Raw genomic sequence first — 17,609 nt, 5'->3', positions numbered from 1 at the left:
AATCCTTTATCCAAGCTAATATATTACCCCTAACTCTTATCTTGTGTATTAATCTTTTGTGCGGCATCTTATCAAAGGACTTCTGGAAGTCCAGATATACTACATCTACAGGATCTCCATTATCCACTTTGCTTGTCACATCTTCAAAGAACTCTAACAAATTAGTCAAACACGATTTACTCTTCATAAAACCATGCTGACTCTGATGGATTGCATTTTGACTTTCCAAATGCCCTATTACTACTTCCTTAATAATGGATTCCAACAATTTCCCAATGACAGGCGTTAAACTAACTGATCTATAGTTTCCAACTTTCTGCCTCCCCCACTTTTTGAATAAGGGCGTTATATTAGCGTTTTCCAATCCACTGGAACCTTTCCAGAATACCGGGAATTTTGAAATATTATAGCCAATGCATCCACCATCTCCGCTGCCACTTCCTTTAAGACCCTGGGATGTAGGCCATCAGGTCCTGGGGACTTGTCACCCTTTAATCCCAATAGTTTACTCAGTACTTTTTCTCTTGTGATGGTGATTCACATCTCTGTGCTTCCAGCCCATGACTATTGCTGGGAAGATGTCCACGAAAAGCAAAAAAAAACTGCAGCCTCCAGGTTTAAGGACGCATCACTGGAATTCCTTTAGGATGCCATGGAGGCATCTGTGAGGTCTGAGTCAGATGATGAACCTCTGGATTTGGCCTTCCAACTAATCACAGAGTGTTAGCAGAAGGCGGGGGAGCATCACGTAGAGCTGCTGAAAGTCTTCAACAGAGTGAACACATGCGAGTCGGAGGAGTGCATCCGCCCGCTCTCTGATGCAGTAGTGCCCATGAGTATGGAGGTCTCCAAGGGGAGGATGGCAGATGCCATGGAGGCTCTGGTCCAGCAGAATGCAGAGGTCTGTGCAGACCTGCACTCCATCGCGGGAATCAAGGCTAAGTTCCTGCAGTGGCAATGTGAGAGGGAAATGGGGCACCTCCCTCCACCTTGACATCCCCTCAACAAGTCAGGCCGAGGACCTCAGGCACCCGAAAGGAGGAGGAGCGGCAGCAATAAATGCTAACCTAGCCAGCGAAGCCCACATCCCATAAAATGAATTTTTAAAAAAATCAAGTAGAGCAATTTTACTGCGGGGCCTTGGTGAGGCCGAATCTGGAGTACTGTGTACAGTTTTAGTCTCTTATTTGACAAAGTATATCACTGATTTAGCAGTTCAGAGGAGGTTCACTTGATTCATTCTTGGGATGAAGGGCTTACCTTATAATGAAACGTTGAACAGGTTGGGCCCATATCCATTAAAGTTTAGAAGAATAAGACGTGATATTATTGAAACATATAAGATCCTGAAGAGGATTTGATAGGGTGGATACCAGTAAGATGTTTCCTCTTGTGGGAGAGACTAGTACTAGGAAATACAGTTTAAAAACAAAAGGACTCCTTTTTAAGATGGAGATGAGGAGAGTTTGTTTCACTCAGAGGGTCATTAGTCTGGAATTCTCTTCCCCAGAAAACAGTGGAAACTGGGTCATTGAATTTATTCAAGGCTAAATTAGATAGCTTTTTGACAGACAACTGAATCAGGGGTTTCGGCGGGGGGCGGGGTAGACAGGAAAGTGGAGTTGAGATCACAATCAGCCATGATCTTATCAAATAGTGGAGCAGGCTCGAAGGGCTGAATGGCCTACTCTTGCTCCTAAATTCTATAGGCAGGATTTCCCAGCTGGCATGTGGGAGCAGGACCCGCACACCAATGTATAAAATGACGTGGGATGACATCGGGCGGAACTCCCAATATCACCCCGTGTCATTTCAATTTTCAGGTCGGCGGGGGCGCAGCCGAATCAGCTGTGCGCCTGACAACCTGTCAACGGCCAACTGAGGTCATTTAAAAACTAATTGCACTAGTTAAAGGACCTGCCTGTCCAACCTTAAGGTTGGTGGGCAGGCCGGGAGCCCAGGCGGGCTTCAGGCAAAGCATGAAACCTCATCCACAGGCGGGATGAGGTTTCATGTAGGTTTTAAAAATTTTTTAAAAGTTTAATTAAAAGTGATGGACCTGTCCCAACTCATGTGACAGTGTCACATGAGAAGACATGTCAGGGAAATTTTATTTTTCTATTTTTAACATTTTTGAATTTGGTGCCGATCTCCCTGAGGCAGCACTTAGCCTCAGGGAGATGAGTGCGTTCTTTCGCGTGCATGCGCGAAAAAGCGCACTCTCGGCTTAGGGAATTCGTCCCCCTCGGCCCGCACCGGAAGTGCATAGCGCTCCCTGGCAGACGTCATGCTGGGCGGGCCTTAATTAGCCAACCCATGTAAAATGGCAGCGCCCTCCTGATTGGGGGCACCGATCAGCGGTGCGCCTGCACGTGCCTGCTCCTGAACCTCCCCCACAACGGGGGGAAAATTCTGCCCTATGTTCCTATTATTGTACATCTAAAGTATTGCCAACTTGTCTATTCAAAGAGATTGCTAACGACAATATAACCAATGTATACATAGGGGTGAAAAAATACATAGATGTCACAAACATCATACATGCTTCAAAACCAGCTTTTAGTAAGCAAGTCATTTATTACCTGTTCATTTTGACACTTCTGAAGCTGGTGAAAATATTTCACACTATTTAAATTAGTGAAACAATTAGTTACAAGCTATGGTTAACACAATAGAGAGCTATTCACATGTAATCTGTGAATCAAAACAACACATATATCTGATTTGAAAATATATTTTTATTATTTAAAAAACTGAGTACTTATTAATGATGCAGAAATAACAATTCAAAATCATTTGAAAGTGCAGGATCAGCAAATAAAACTGCTGAGTGCAACCACACAATAGCAGAATAGATTCCATAGAAAAAGCCAGTGGTTTCCATAGATCATGACATTGCCTTTACAAACATTAATACTGCTACTGTGTATTGAAACCCATAATAACCAACTATGTTTTTTGACAGGGATGTAAAAATAAAGCTCTTACCCTCTTGCAGTAGGATCCCAATATGGTGCATACAACCCTGAGAAGGCTGGAACGAAATAGCAACCATGGGAGGAACCCACAGAAGCAGCAAGCTTCTCTGAAAAAATAAAAAGGTTACATCATAATTCACATTTATCAAAATCAAAAATATGATTTGCAAGTCAAAAATAATACAATTCGCTAATTAAAAAGAGGTTTAATAATTATTGCCTATTGGAAGGTAATAGTGGAACTTGGTGATACTAAGTTCATGAGTATTTTAATACCTGTTTTATATTGTACTCCCATGAAAAACACCCCCACCCAGATCAGTCAGCTTCCAGATGTCACAGCCGTCAGCAAGTGTCTCCCAGTTGTCAGTTTCAATGTTCACCATTTTCATAGCTAGCTTGCAAGTGTCCTTGTAACAGAGGTATAGATGCCCAGGAGGTCATAATCCAGTGGCCAGTTCACCATACAGAACTGCCATCCATCTGATGAACGTGGCTGAGCCAGTGCAAACATCGTAAGCTTAGCAATAGGTATACGCTGATGGAATTAGCATGCTCCAGGACCTCTCAGTTGGTGACCATGTCCTGTCAAAAGATGCTGATGTTAAGTCTAAGACAGCGGAGGTGGAAACATTCAGCCTTTTCTCCTGCCTGGCATATGTTGTCCAGGTCCCACCACTGTAGAAGAATGCACTAAGGATGCAGGCTTGGTAAACTCGCAGTTTTGGTGTTCTCACTCAGTTTGGACTTAACAGCTGCAGCTTTTGTGATGTGTGTTGATTTCAGCATCAAGTGAGAGATTGCTGGTGATTGTGGAGCCTAGATATGTGAAGCTATCAACAACCTCCAGCGTCACCTTGTCAATGCTCATATATGGCAATATGGCAATGTTCTGGATCATGATGTTTGTCTTCCTGATGTTGATGATCAAACAAAACTCTTTATGGGCAGAGTCTGTCCATTCGCTGGAGAAAGTAATTCCAGTGCAGCAGCATCTTTTAGATTATATGACAAGTATCATTTTCCTTTGTTGCAGCACAAATTTGACTTGTGTAGTGTGATTTGAAATATAGAACAATATAAATTTATAGAATAGGACTTAGCCATTCAGCTCATTTGGCCTGGATTTTGCAGTCAAAATAACAGCTTTGCTATACTTGTTTCTCACCGAGAAATTCACTATTGAAATACATGGAACATGTGATACCCAAAAAACTCAAGAGAAGAAGCTAAGGTTTGTTTATTCTGGTGTAAATGGATTTTTCAGTAATTTCTCAATTACTTCAAAACAATCTCTCTAATGCTGAAACTTAACTTATACACGTGTGAAGTCTCCTTCAGATTTTAAAAAATGTTAATTTTTTTTCATTTATTTTATCTTTGTCTTTTATCTCTTTCTTAATCCCATTTTTCTTCCTTGCTCTTCATTTCACCAACTGTGATAACATATTGAAACACATTACACCTCCTGTTCTGGACTCTGCATGCCTTAGTGAGAACTTTTCAATCTGAGTGGTTAGAGGCACAACATTGTTTGCCCATTCGCATAGGCCCCAGATCCCCATAGAGGGCTTTGGAGTTTTATTTAGTACACTTTCCAGTGCAAAAGCCCATTAGAAAGTCTGTGGGTAAGTGCAAATGTAATGAACTGCTGGAGGTCTTTAGTAGAGCTAACCAATTAATTCCACTCGCCGTAACTTGACCAATAGCCCTGGAAGTTTATCTCTCTTCAAATATTTATCCAACTCTCTTTTTATTATGACTGTTGAATCAGCTTCCACCATCCTTTGAGGCAGTGCATTCCAGCTCACAACAACAAAACATTGCTTTTCATGTGACCTCTGGTTCTTTTGCTATGTACCTTAAATTTGTTTCCTCTGGTTACCGACCCTCCTACCGGTGAAAACGGTTTCCCTTTATTTACTCTATGAAAACCATTTGTGATTTTGGGCACCTATATCAAATGTCCTCTTTAATTTCCCTGTTCTTAAGGAGAAGAATCCCAGCTTTCCCACTCTTTCCATATAACTTAAGTCTCTCATATCCTGGTACTATTCTGTAAATTCTTTCTGCAGCCTCTCCACAAAGCTTTGATATCCTTCCAAAACTGCAGTGCCATAGTTGAGCACGATACTCCAGTTGAGTCCAACCAATGTTTTATAAAGGCTTAGCACCTGTGTTTAGTGGTGTTGGTTGAAGGGTAAGGGTTAGCCAGGATAAAGGCAGAAGCCCTAATATAGAGGAGTCTGCATCATGAGCAGTGAATGTAGTATACTGAAATGAAAGTAGTACAAATAAATAATTGTTTCACCTGGAAGAAGTGTTTGGGGCCCTGGGGAAGCGAGGAGTAGAAGTATGGCATCTCCTCCAGTTGCATGGGAAGGTGCCAGGGAAAGAGAGGAGATGCTGGGGATGACACAAGGGTGTCCGTAAGGGGAGCAGTCCCTTCAGAATACTGAAAGAGGAGGAGATGGGAAGATGTGTTTGGTGTGGCACCATGCTTGAGGTGGCCTTCCATTGCCTTCACCTCTGCACCTAGGTTATCAGGAAAGGATGAACAGGTTGGGTTTCTTTTCTCTTTGGGAGAAAAAAGGCCGAGTGGTGACCTAAAGGGGACTTTGAAATTATGAAATTTATGAAGTTTTGATAGCATGGATACAGAGAATGTTTCCACTTGTGGAGAACATAATTAAAGGCCATCAATATAAGTCACCAAGAAACTCAACAGGGAATTAAGAAGAAACTTTTCTACCTTCTCCAAAGAATTGAGAGAACTGGAACTTGATACCATGGGGAATAGTTAAATCGAATAGTATAGATGCATTTAAGGGGAAGTTAGATAAGCAAAAGAGGAAAAGGGAATAGAAGGTAATAATGACAGACTTAGATGAGGAAAAATAGGAGGCTTGAGTGCAGCATAAATTCTGGCATGGATTGTTTGGGCAGAATTGCCTCTATGCTGTTTCTGCTATATAATCTCTTGGCCAGGAGTCTTACCTGTCTCCATCTCACAGAAGGAACCTTTTCTTTTGTCTTCCAAATTCACACTCCAGCTATACACTTACCTTCTCAAAATCTTTTCATTGAGAACTGATGGCATGACATTGACCATCTCAATTTCTCTTCTCCCCTCACTCACTCTATCCTATCTCCCTCTGAATTTGCAGCACTGGATTTTCCCAGGTCCAACCCTAACATTGTCATTAAATCTGCTACCAAAAGTGGGGCTGTTGTCGTTTGGCAAAACAGCCTCTACCTAGCAGAGACCAAATGCCAACTCTCTGATGCCTCCTCTGACTTTCTTGAATCATGGCCCCACAACCAAACGCCAAGCCATCATTTCCAAGACTGTCAATGACCTCATTTCCTCTGAAGATCTTCATTCCATGATCTTCAACCTCAGTCTTCCAGTTCTGCACAGGTCACTTCTATACCTCCTTGGAAAATCCACAAACAAGACTGCCTTGATAGATCCATCACTTCAGCCTCCTCCTGTTCCACAGAACCGATTTCTTCCTATTTCCCACTATTTCTTCTCCTTGTCCAGTCTATTTCTACTAATATCCGTGACCCTTTTGACACCCTCCACCATTTTAATGGTTTCATGGCCTTAGCTGTCTCCTTTTCACCATGGATGTTCAATCCTTCTACATCTCCAACCCCCCCACTGGGAAGGCCCGAGGGCTCTCTGGCTCGTCCTCGTAAAGAGTCCCAAGCAGCTCCTATCCACCAGTACTCTCCTCCGCCTTGTTGAACATGTTCTCACATCGAACAACTTCTTCTTTGACTCAATTCACTTCCTCCAAATAAAAGATATGGGTCCTAACTATGCCTGGCTTTTTGTGGGATATGTGGAACATTCTTTGTTCCAGTTCTACCCAGGTCTTTTCCTTCAACGTTTTTTCTGATGTGGGTCATGAGCTTTTGCACTAAAATGTTGCAGTCTTGGCCAAGAATGGAATGTATTGAGATATTGCTATGAGTGACAAAGGAACAGCTTTCCCATACACCTCGCACACAGCTGCTGATAGGCTTATCAGCCAAGATCACAAGTTTTTGAGCATAATGTCCAGTGCAGTGGCCTCTTCTGGTATGTTAATGACTTTATCAGTGCTGTTTCCCGTTCTCATCCTGAACTAGAAAATTTCAACAACTTTTCTTCCAATTCCCATTCTTCCCTTACCTTCACATTGTCCATCTCCAACTCTTCCCTACCCTGACTTTTTTTGTCTCCATTTCTGGGGATATGCTATTGACCAATATCTACTATAAGCCTAGTAACTCCTACAGCTACCTTAACTACACTTCCGCCCACCTGGCATCCTGCAAGGACCCTATTTCATTTCCCCAATTTCTCCATCAGTTCAGACAATATCATCTTCAATATCAGGGCTTCTACCCAACCTATTTCATTATATGTAACCAAATCTAGCAACATCGCTAACGAATGTAAAAGCATATTTTCATCTTTGGGATCGACTTTGCCAGTACCTCTTTCTTATCTACAGTATTACTCTTTGCAGTTCGTATTGTCTCTTTTGCTAATAATTAGACCGCAACTTCTTTCTTACTTTTTATCCCTCCTAATTATAATGCCTGGAGTTTGTGTACTAGTAATTGCTCAGCTGCCAGAACTCACCATTATCAGAAGTTAAAATTGATAGGAATTTCTGGCGGCAGTACATTCTTAGCTAAATATGGAAATCGCTGTTAGCGATACCATGCTCTTCCACAGGCTGTGCTGTTGCAGTCTTTGCCAATGGAATCTGCACAGTGATCACTGTAATGGCATAAACTTAGGCTAATTATCCACTATTCTCACACTAAAGACAGATGAAAAATCAGGGCTTGGTCAGTAAGGAGTAACTTGAGTTTTTAAATGGGATAGTAAAGGATAATTACTTATGAACAATCCCTCTGGCCCTGAAAAAATAACTTTACGAATAAAGTTTCATTCTTTCAGAAGAAAATAAGTGTTGTAATTTATTTTTAAAATAATATTTTGTTTTTGTTTTCCTCTTTAACCTCTCTCCCAATCCCATGTTAATGTCCCAATCTTTGTTTCCTGTACAAAGATTTAATGCAACTTACATTTCCGATATTTACTGCCTGCTTTTCTGTGCATCTTAATATGATTGTTTGAAGAGCCTCCCTGCTGCTTATCCTGTTTACAGATGCCATAGATCTCCTGTAGAGGGCACTGTACTGGATATTAAGCCCAAAAGCTAGTCATCTCGACTGACATGAAAGTCTCTTGGCAGCTGTGTGCAAGGTGGGAAAATTTGACAAAGCCGTTCCTTTGTCACTCACAGCAATATCCTGATATATTTTAGTGCAAAAACTCATGACCTGCATCAGCCTAAACACACACACACTGTATTGTCACTTGCCTTATTGAGAGATTTATAAAGGTTTACTTGTTATTTAAATGTGATATCACAACAGACTGTGTTCTCAGGGGAGAAACAGAAGGAGAGGGCATCAGAGGGTATTCCTTGTCACCTCATATCTAACCATGCACTTTGCAGTGAGGCTCAAAAATCTGTGGGACAGAAGACCGTCTCATTATAAAAGCATTATGATAGCTCATGGGGTGGCAGCCATTCACCCGCATGGTGTACTGATAGTGGGCAAGCACTAACTGCACACATTAGGGGAGTGGAATTTACGTTCTTGTTCCTGAACACCGAGTTTAAATGAGGAGCTTGCATGGCAACATGTGTGCAATCAAAGGTTCCCTGGGCCATGGAGAGTCCTACACTCCTGTTAAATGCTACAGCTCTCTGTCTCTGGACTCCTCTATAAATACAGAATGATATACAGTCACTCCTTAGAATGTAGAGAGCTGCAGTGACCTCACTCTGTAGAAGTGTACAGAGGATTGTGACCGTTATCACCTGTGGGAGCCTGGAATGTTCCAGTAGCATAAAAATTAAATAATACTGTGAACTTTACTGCCACAGGCAATGGAGACGTGTCTATGGAGTGAGGTCTGAGTGTTTGCTCCTTGGTAAAGTGCAGCCACCACACACAATAGTGTTGGGTCATGTGAATATAGGATTAGTGCTCTCTCAAGACCCTGGGTGGATAGGGCCTCCTGCCAAGTCCCCTTCAGCAGTTGGTGCTGCTCTGCTGGCCTCAACTTCTCCAGCTATTCTTCATAAAGGCAAGATGACCATGGTCAAACACCGCCTTTCTCCTGGTGACTACTATAAGATGTCCAATAAGATTTATTACAATATACTTTGTAGGTGAATTCCTGAGAGAATTCCTGGGAAAACTACTAATATAGTGTTGGTGACATCTTGACAAAACGTGCCGAAAAGTTTATTGATGTATCTCAAAAGTCCTTTACAAACACAGTCAATCTCCAGCAGTAAAAAAACATTGAAAGCTTTCAGTAGCACTTAAGCTCAACAACAACTTGCTTACTTCTGTTCAGCTGGTCGCTGTTCAGGGCACAATTTCAAAATTTGCGGATGATACAAAACTTGAAAGCATTGTGAACTGCGAGGAAGGTAGTGTTGAACTTCAAAAGGACATAATAAAATTGCTAGAAGGGGCAGACCAGTGGCAGGTGAAGTTCAATGTGGAGAAATGTGAAGTGATTAACTTTGGTACAAAGAACATGGAGAGACAATATAAAATAAAGGGTACAATTCTAAAGTGGGTATAGGAGCAGGGGGACCTGGGTGTGTATGTGCATAAGTCATTGAAGGTGGCAGGACAGGTTGAGAATGCGGTTAATAAACCAGACAGTATTCTAGGCTTTATAAATAGGGCCACTGAATACAAGTGCGAGGAAGTTATGTTGAACTTGTACAGGACACTGATTCAGCCTCAGCTGGAGTATGCGTCCAGTTCTAGGAGCCGCACTTTTGAAGGATATGAATGCATTGGAGAAGGTGCAGAAAACATTCATGAGAATCGTTCCAGGGATGAGGAACTTCAGGTATGAAGATAGATTGGAGAAGTTAGGATTTTTTTCCTCGGAGAAAAGAAGGCTGAGAGGAGATCTGATGGAGGTATTCAACATCATGAAGGGTCTGAATAGATAGGACAAAACTGTTTCTACTTGTGAAAGAATTGAGAACGAGAGGGCACAGGTTTAAGTAATTTGCAAAAGAAGCAAAAGCGATATGAGGAAAAACGTTTTCATAAGTTCTGGAATGCACTGCCTGACAGTGTGGTGAAAGCAGGCTCAATTGAAGCATTCAAAAGGGAATTAGATCGTAATTTGAAGAGGAAGAATGTTCAGGGTTTTGGGGAGAAGGCAGGAAGATGGCACTTAGTGAACTGCTCATTCAGAGAACCAGTGCAGACGTGATGTGCCGAATGGCATCCTTCTGCACTGTAACAATTCTTTGTTAATTGAATCGCTATCCACCAATATGGCGTGCAGCCTCTTTAATGAACGTCCTCAGGCAATTTGTCAAATAGTCCCTTAATGATCCTCAGGGCAGTTGTTCCCACTGCATGCTTCAACTCTGTTACCAAAATGGTGTCTTGCAAACAGGTTTTGCAGCCTAAGGCCTCATCTTGGCCATCTCAGAGGCTCGTTAGTGCTTAAAGTATCAAGGGAAAACCACCCCCAGTAAGTCACAGATTCTATAAATTTAAACTTCAAAGAACAAGAATGTAAAAGACCACTTAGATTTAAATATTTCAACAAGAGGGATCAGAATCTGCAGAAAACTCTGCGGAAAAGGCACTGAGGGTTTGACTTTCTTAAATATGCTATTAGAGTTGGATGTATATCTGAAGCAAAATTTAATGGGGGCACATGAATATAGAATATGATGTTTACTAGATACGGAGACCAACTAGATGGAAGTGTAAAGATTTTCTTATGCAAGTTTTTATGTTCTACTTAGGCTACCCTGGAGTCTACAATTTGCTGCCTTTAAGCCTTTGATAATTAAATCTCGAATTTGAGTGGAATAATCCCATTTGTTTTTTCTAGAATGTCCCAGAGATGCACTAAATGGAATTTATTTTGCTTTTCCTATCAATTTACTGTATATTTCCCGAGTTTATATATGAATATAAAAGTACTTGCCAACTTCCTCTGCTGTGCTAATGATACGAAGGTTATCTCGAAGCCAGCGTACCACAGCACCACCAATGGCAACTGATCCCTAAAGAGACAGGAAAATAGAGTAATTGGCAATGGAGGAGCTATGCATTTATGGGATGTAGCCTCACTCTTTAAATTTGAGCAAGTGGTCTCATACTACTAATAATAATACTACTAATAATACTACTTGGAGTTTTAATTTTGTTTATATGTCAATTATATTGTGCACACCTAAATTAGAAAGTTGCCACTCACCAAACAGGAAAGCAAGAGTTACTTTCCACCTTTGCCGAGCTGAAAAAGAAAACAATTTGCCACCTTGCAAGGAAGACTGTTCTTGTGAAGAAAGCATTTTGAAGATTAAGTCGAAAAAGCGCACACATTAATCTATAGCCAGATAGAAAATAAAGGACTGAAAGATAAGAAACAAAGAGCAGGATACCACTGAGTAAAGACTATTATTCTCTGAGTTAGTTGCAAAAATGAAAATTATTTTTTTTACATGCAGTTATTTCAACAGTCATGTCCCATACTCAATCCAAGGGCATGATAGCCACCTACACTTAATACAGCATATTCCAGAGAGTGCAGCATTTTACATATTATATTGAAACACATGGCATTTGACACAGTATCAAATGCAACATGGCACTGAATGCAATGCTGAAAGTCTGGAGGACAATAGCCAACAGAGTAATAAATAGTGATCATGTTACAAGAACTCTATAGATGCATGGAGTGACTTAGAAATTGAATAGCGCCCAGATTGGGCTGTCTGTGTCTTGCGAGGCAGGTGGCAGAGCCAAGTGCAATTGGTCCACGCTATTGTTTGCTACTGACAAGTTGCAGGTGCCTGCCTCAGCCCCAGAGGCAACTTGCTGGTCCTGGGAAAAACAAAAACATCATCCAGTTAAGATGGTAAGCAGACTCCAGGTGAAGTAGAGGGACAGAGGAGTCATTTGTTGGGGGCAGGAGGTGAGTGGTGGCTGGCAATGGGCTGTGAATTTGAGGTGGAGCAGGAAGGAGCACTTCTATTTATCCCGGCTCCAGAATAAATGAAGGTAAGAATTTACCTTTTAGATGATAGCCACCATGGGTCCCTTTAAAGAACCACTGATTTGGTTGCCAAGTGGCTAAAAATAGTGATCACAGCATACAAAGCACTTGCTATGGCCAGTTGTTAATGAGTTTTGGAAAGCGGGCCTCAAAAGGTGGCGTGGGTCCTGTCTAAACCAGTATGTAGGGTGGCACATGTTGTCAAGGAATTTCTGGACACTTTGTTTGATAAAACAATTGAATAAAAAATAAAGAATAAAAGACTCATAATATTAAACTCAAGAATGACTCATTGATACATTGGATGGAATCTTCCAGCCTGGGAATATTTTCAGGCGTGGGGCAATTTCCAGGTCCTAACCCCACATGGGTCAGAGGTGTACTGATAGGGGGATCTTCCCGGAGAGGCCAATTAAGAGACTGCCTCTGTATTTGCTATCCTGTTAAAAATGTCGCACTGGTTCCCAAGGCTAGAGGCCCTAATCAGGGGTCCCACAGCAATGGACGAATGCAGCCCCAATGAGAGCGGTGGACATCACTGAGGCAGCTAGGGCAATGAGAGAGTAAAGGTACTGTCAGAAGCCTGCTGAAGATTTGAACATAAGGAAGGCCCTTAGCTCATAGGGTCATTGTGTTGGAAGGGAATACTCCACCGGAATGGCCATGGCCCAGGCTGCAGCCTTTGGATTCATGTGGTTCAATAATGGGGCCAGTGAAATGAGGGACATTTGTCCTGCTGGGCCTCTCCCAGTTGCTGTTGAGGGGGCGTCAGTCTGACACTAGGAGAATCCTGGTAGTGTTTACACCTTGGCCCTCAGTGGCTCTAGTTGACTATCCTTTGCAGGAGTGTGAAGATTCCACCCAATATATTAATATGAGGATTGGTATGCCACAAAGCACATGAGCAGTCACCAGTATCTCAAATAAACCCCAAAATAAACCCCAGCCTTCTGCTTTTCCGAAATCAACTAAATTCCCGAGATCATCCATTACGTTATTAGTTATGCTTCCAGTTATGCAATAATGCTTTTAAAAGAAATATGAAAGGGGCACATCAGATTACATTTACACAAAGCAACATTAGATGCAAAACAGTTATGTAATTGGCAAACTCATTTCAATATAACTAAGTGTGAAGTGGTGCATTTTGGCAGGAAGAATGAGGAGTCCACATATTCCTTGGGAAAAACATGTTTTAATTGGGGTAGAGGAGGAAAGGGATCTAGGGGTACAGATAAACATATCACCGGGAACAGTAACACAGGTTAATGAGACCATGAAAGAAAAACAAAGCCCTGGGTTTTATTTCTAGAAGAATAGAATTGAACAGCAGAGAAGCTATGTTAACCTTATATCAACATTTTTTGACTATATTTTATGAACTCTGCATAGTTCTGGTCTCCATATTATAAAAAGGTTAGGAGCCCGCAGGGAAGATGCAAAAAAAATACTTCCAAGCATACTACAAGCACTAAGAGGTTACACCTGTCAGGAAGGATTGGACAAGCTGGGGCTTTTTATTTAGGCAAGGAAAGGCTGACAGTGACCTGATAGGTTTTTAAGAGTATGAAGCGGTTTGAAAGGGTAAATGTCGAGAAGGTGTTTCCACATATGAGGAGACCAAAACTAGCAGTATAAATATGAGACAGTCACTAAAAAATCCAATAAAGAATTTAGAACAAACTTTTTCCCAGAGAGTGGTTAGAAGGCAGAACTCGGCATCACTAAGAGCAGTTGAGGCAATTAGCACAGGCGCATTTAAGGAAAGCTACGCAAATACGAGGAAAAAAGGACAGACAGTATTGCTGATGGGGTTAGATGACAAGGGGGTAAGAGATTATTTGGAATATAAACACTAACATGGACTATTTGGGTTGAATGACCTGTTTTTGTGATGCACATTCTATGTAATACTATGCATGTGAAAAATGTAAAACAAAGTTCTACAACCATAAGCTTCATAAAAACAAAACTTGCCTCTAGTGCATAAATTGCGGGGTTCTTGCCCAGTTTATACGCTAATGTTGTCAGAAGGCCATATTTAGATATCACAGGCTGTGAAGAACAAGCTCGTTAGTTTAACTGTAAAAAGGTGTAAAATAACATCATGTTGAAATTTGTACAGAGGGTTGGACATAGCAAGGAAATGTATAGTTACGGAAGAGTATTACAGACTGAATACACCAGCTTTTAGCCACTAGTTTGAGCAGCATAATGCTCAGTAGTTTAATATTTTCTTTAAATCTGCTCTCAATTTTACATAGGAAAAAAATGTGCTTTACTTCTGCCCAAATCCAAGACTTTAAAACAGAGACATACTAACCTTCTCGCCTGTGTTAGACAGGAGGAAACAACCTGTTCCGTATCTAAAATGGAAAAAGGGATATACTTACGCTAAAATGAAATAAATTAGTACACAGGAATCAACAATGCCAATGTATTGACATAGCATAATATAATCATCGGGAAAAATTTTCCACCCCATTGGCCGGGGGAGAAGTGCAGGAGCAGGCACGCCTCCGATCGGCGCCCCCAATCGGGAGCGCACCGCCATTTTGCGTGGGTGGGCCAATTAAGGCCCTCCCAGTGTGACGTCTGCCAGGAAGCGCTATGCGCTCCCTGTCCGGGCGGTGGGGTGGGGAGGGGGTGTGGATTCCCTCAGCCGGGAGTGCGCTCTTTCGCGCATGCGCATGAAAGAGTGCCAAGTGCTGCCTCAGGGAGATTGCCTTGGAATTAAAACTTTTAAGACAAATGTTTAAAAAATTTCCCTGACATGTCCCCTCATGTGACACTGTCACATGAGTTGGGACATGTCTATCACTTTTATTGAAACCTTTACTAAATATTTAAAAATCCTCATGAAACCTCATCCCGCCTGTGGATGAGGTTTCATGCTTTTTCTTAAGCCCGCCAGGGCTCCCGGCCTGCCCGCCAACCCTAAGGTTGGATGGCAGCCCTGTCAATTACCTAAATTGGTTTATTAATGGCCTCAATAGGCCGTTGACAGGTCGGCGGGCACACATCTGACTCAGGGCAGAATTTAGCCTTTGGCTGGCAGGCGTGCCCCACTGACTCGGCGGCGGGCAGGCAGCCGAACCCCACTGCTGAAACGGGGCCAGCCGCCATTTTGAGTGGGCGGACCAATTAAGGCCCGCCCAGTGGCCTGCCCGACAGGAAGCGCATAGCTGAACCTTTGTCCCTACTAGCGCTGTGGACTGCAGTGGTGGTTCACCACTGCCTCCTCAAGGGCAATTAGGATTGGACAACAAATGCTGGCCTAGCCAGCGACACCCACATTCCATTAAAAAGAATTTAAAAATTCACTCCCTTCACCATCATTCCTTTCTTAATCCTTAATTCTCATTGGTTACGGAGAGATATTGATGGCCCCACTGTTCACTGAGGCCCCAAATGCCCTTGCCATCATCAGCTGCAATCCCAGCAAGTTACACCACAAAAAAATCTGAGCTGAAGGATGCAGAAAAATTTTAACTAATGGCACGCACTGTGAATAACTCTGCTGTAGCAGGATTTGGCTGAATACAAAAACACCACTATTGTAATTGTACATATTCTACCACTGCCAAACAAAAGGCAGCTGGGGCATAGAATGCTTCTTCTATGAAAACCTATTTAAACATCATGCATCACTCATGAACCTGTACTGAGTTGCAAAGGAGTTCCTTGAAAGTTCAAACTTACGTATTTTTTGATTGTCCTGGCTCAAAACACATTTGTCCAACCAAAGCAGCAGATTGGTCACCTAAACACTGAAAGATGGCACACAAATGTAAGTGCAATTACTTTCTTTGAATGGTATTACATTGCAAATAGAAAATATTGTTTGGAGTGTAGTATAAAACAGTTAAATCAAAATGAGGAGTAAATTACAACAGCAGCTCACAAATCTTTCTCAATTATGAAATTATGTTACAACTTGATGGTACAGCAGCTCAGCCACCTATAGTTTATAATAATTGGCTTTTTTCTACAGGTTAAGTTCTCCACATCTATTTGAAAGTTTTGTCATTTAAGCATATGCGCATAGAACAGAATTAATAGAACCACATGAGAAAGAATGGGGCAACAGTAAGATACAAAAACATGGAAATAGGAACAGGCCAATTAGCCCTTCGAATCAATTCCACCATTCAATGAGATCACAGCTGATCCGTGATCTAAGCCCATGTACAAGTCTTTGCCCCATATTCCTTAATACTTCTGGTTAACAAATGTCTATCAACTTCAGATGTAGAATTAACAATTGTCCCAAGCATCAAATGCCGTTTGTGATAGAGTTCCAAACTTCTATCTTCCTTTGAGTGAAAGGTCTGGCTCCAATTTTTAAGGCTATGTCCCCAAGTCCTAGAATTGCCAACCAGCAGAAATAGTTTCTCTCTATCTAACCTATCAGATCTCATCAATACCTTCAAAATTTCAATCAGAGTCACCTCTTAACCTTGACTATTACAAAACTAACTGGAGGAGGAGGTTCTACAAATCTCCCCATCCTTAATGGTGGGGGACCATGGACATTTGTGCAAAAGGCTGAAGCATTTGCAACTATCTTCAGCTAGAAGTGCCAAGTGGATCACCCATCTCGGCCTCCTCTTGAGGTCCCCAGCATCAAAGATGCCAGTCTTCAGCCAATATATCAAGATATATCAAGAAACAGCTGGAGGCATTGGCTATGTGCCCTGACAACATTACAGCAGTAGTACTGAAGATTTGTGCTCCAGAAATTGCCCAGATATGTCCTGTCTAATGAAAGCTTCATGCTTAGAGTATTAGAATGCAAGGGCTGTAAGTTATGCTGCAGCTATACAGAAGAATGCACATTCACAAACAAAATATACTTACACCTGAAATTGGTACTTTAATTAGTGTCCCGCATCGCTATTAAAAATAGAAAAGAAATATTAGGTACATGTCAGTGGTAGCTCACGTTTTAAATAGTTTCTGCATTTTAAGAATAATTAGGAACTATATTTAAGATCTATATTCTCGAACATTTTTCAATATATCTATAATACATAGCATATATATAAAATATATCAGCTATATATAAATATATATAAAATAATATATCAGAACTCTAATATAATTTTCCTTACAACCCTTTGCTCCATAATCATCCTGAAAAATGTAATTTCTCCTCTCGGATGTTGTTAATGTGGTTCTATTTGGTAAATTCAGTGCCAATATACATTATTGCTCGTTATTATTCCTGAGTCATAAGGTTAGATCAGTTGTGTTTCTAACAAATACTGGCCAAACTAAAACTTCATTACCTAATGCCAATCCTCCCCCCATAAAAATACATATAATTTTTCAAAAAGACACATTAAACCAAATAGATGAAAGCCTCGAATTTAGTTCCTGCACCTGTCAAGAACTTGTGCCAAATCATAGATTTTCCAGTTACCAGAATAAGAAAAACACATGAAACAATGAAATTCATTGTGATTAGCATTAAGTAATGTGTTCGCACTGTCATA

General features: G+C 41.4%; 1 protein-coding gene across 4 annotated transcripts in view; it reads right to left on the bottom strand.

Moving 5' to 3' along the window:
• Nucleotides 1–17,609, bottom strand: part of LOC144691599 (glycerol kinase 3) — a 149,967-nt gene that overhangs the window by 33,254 nt on the left and 99,104 nt on the right. For all 4 annotated transcript variants that reach the window (XM_078559850.1, XM_078559849.1, XM_078559848.1 and 1 more), the window contains exons 9-14: nucleotides 16,972–17,007; nucleotides 15,814–15,881; nucleotides 14,435–14,477; nucleotides 14,089–14,166; nucleotides 11,038–11,116; nucleotides 2,989–3,085 (exon numbers count right to left, since the gene is read on the bottom strand). In XM_078559850.1, coding sequence (XP_078415976.1) covers nucleotides 2,989–3,085; nucleotides 11,038–11,116; nucleotides 14,089–14,166; nucleotides 14,435–14,477; nucleotides 15,814–15,881; nucleotides 16,972–17,007 — 401 coding nt within the window. The remainder of the gene's footprint in view (nucleotides 1–2,988; nucleotides 3,086–11,037; nucleotides 11,117–14,088; nucleotides 14,167–14,434; nucleotides 14,478–15,813; nucleotides 15,882–16,971; nucleotides 17,008–17,609) is intronic.

The sequence above is a fragment of the Cetorhinus maximus genome, chromosome 16 (assembly GCF_964194155.1).
Source record: "Cetorhinus maximus chromosome 16, sCetMax3.hap1.1, whole genome shotgun sequence".
In the NCBI taxonomy this organism is placed as follows: domain Eukaryota; kingdom Metazoa; phylum Chordata; class Chondrichthyes; order Lamniformes; family Cetorhinidae; genus Cetorhinus; species Cetorhinus maximus.
The sequence above is the reverse complement of the archived record's forward strand: the minus strand, read 5'-3'. Positions and strand labels throughout refer to the sequence as shown.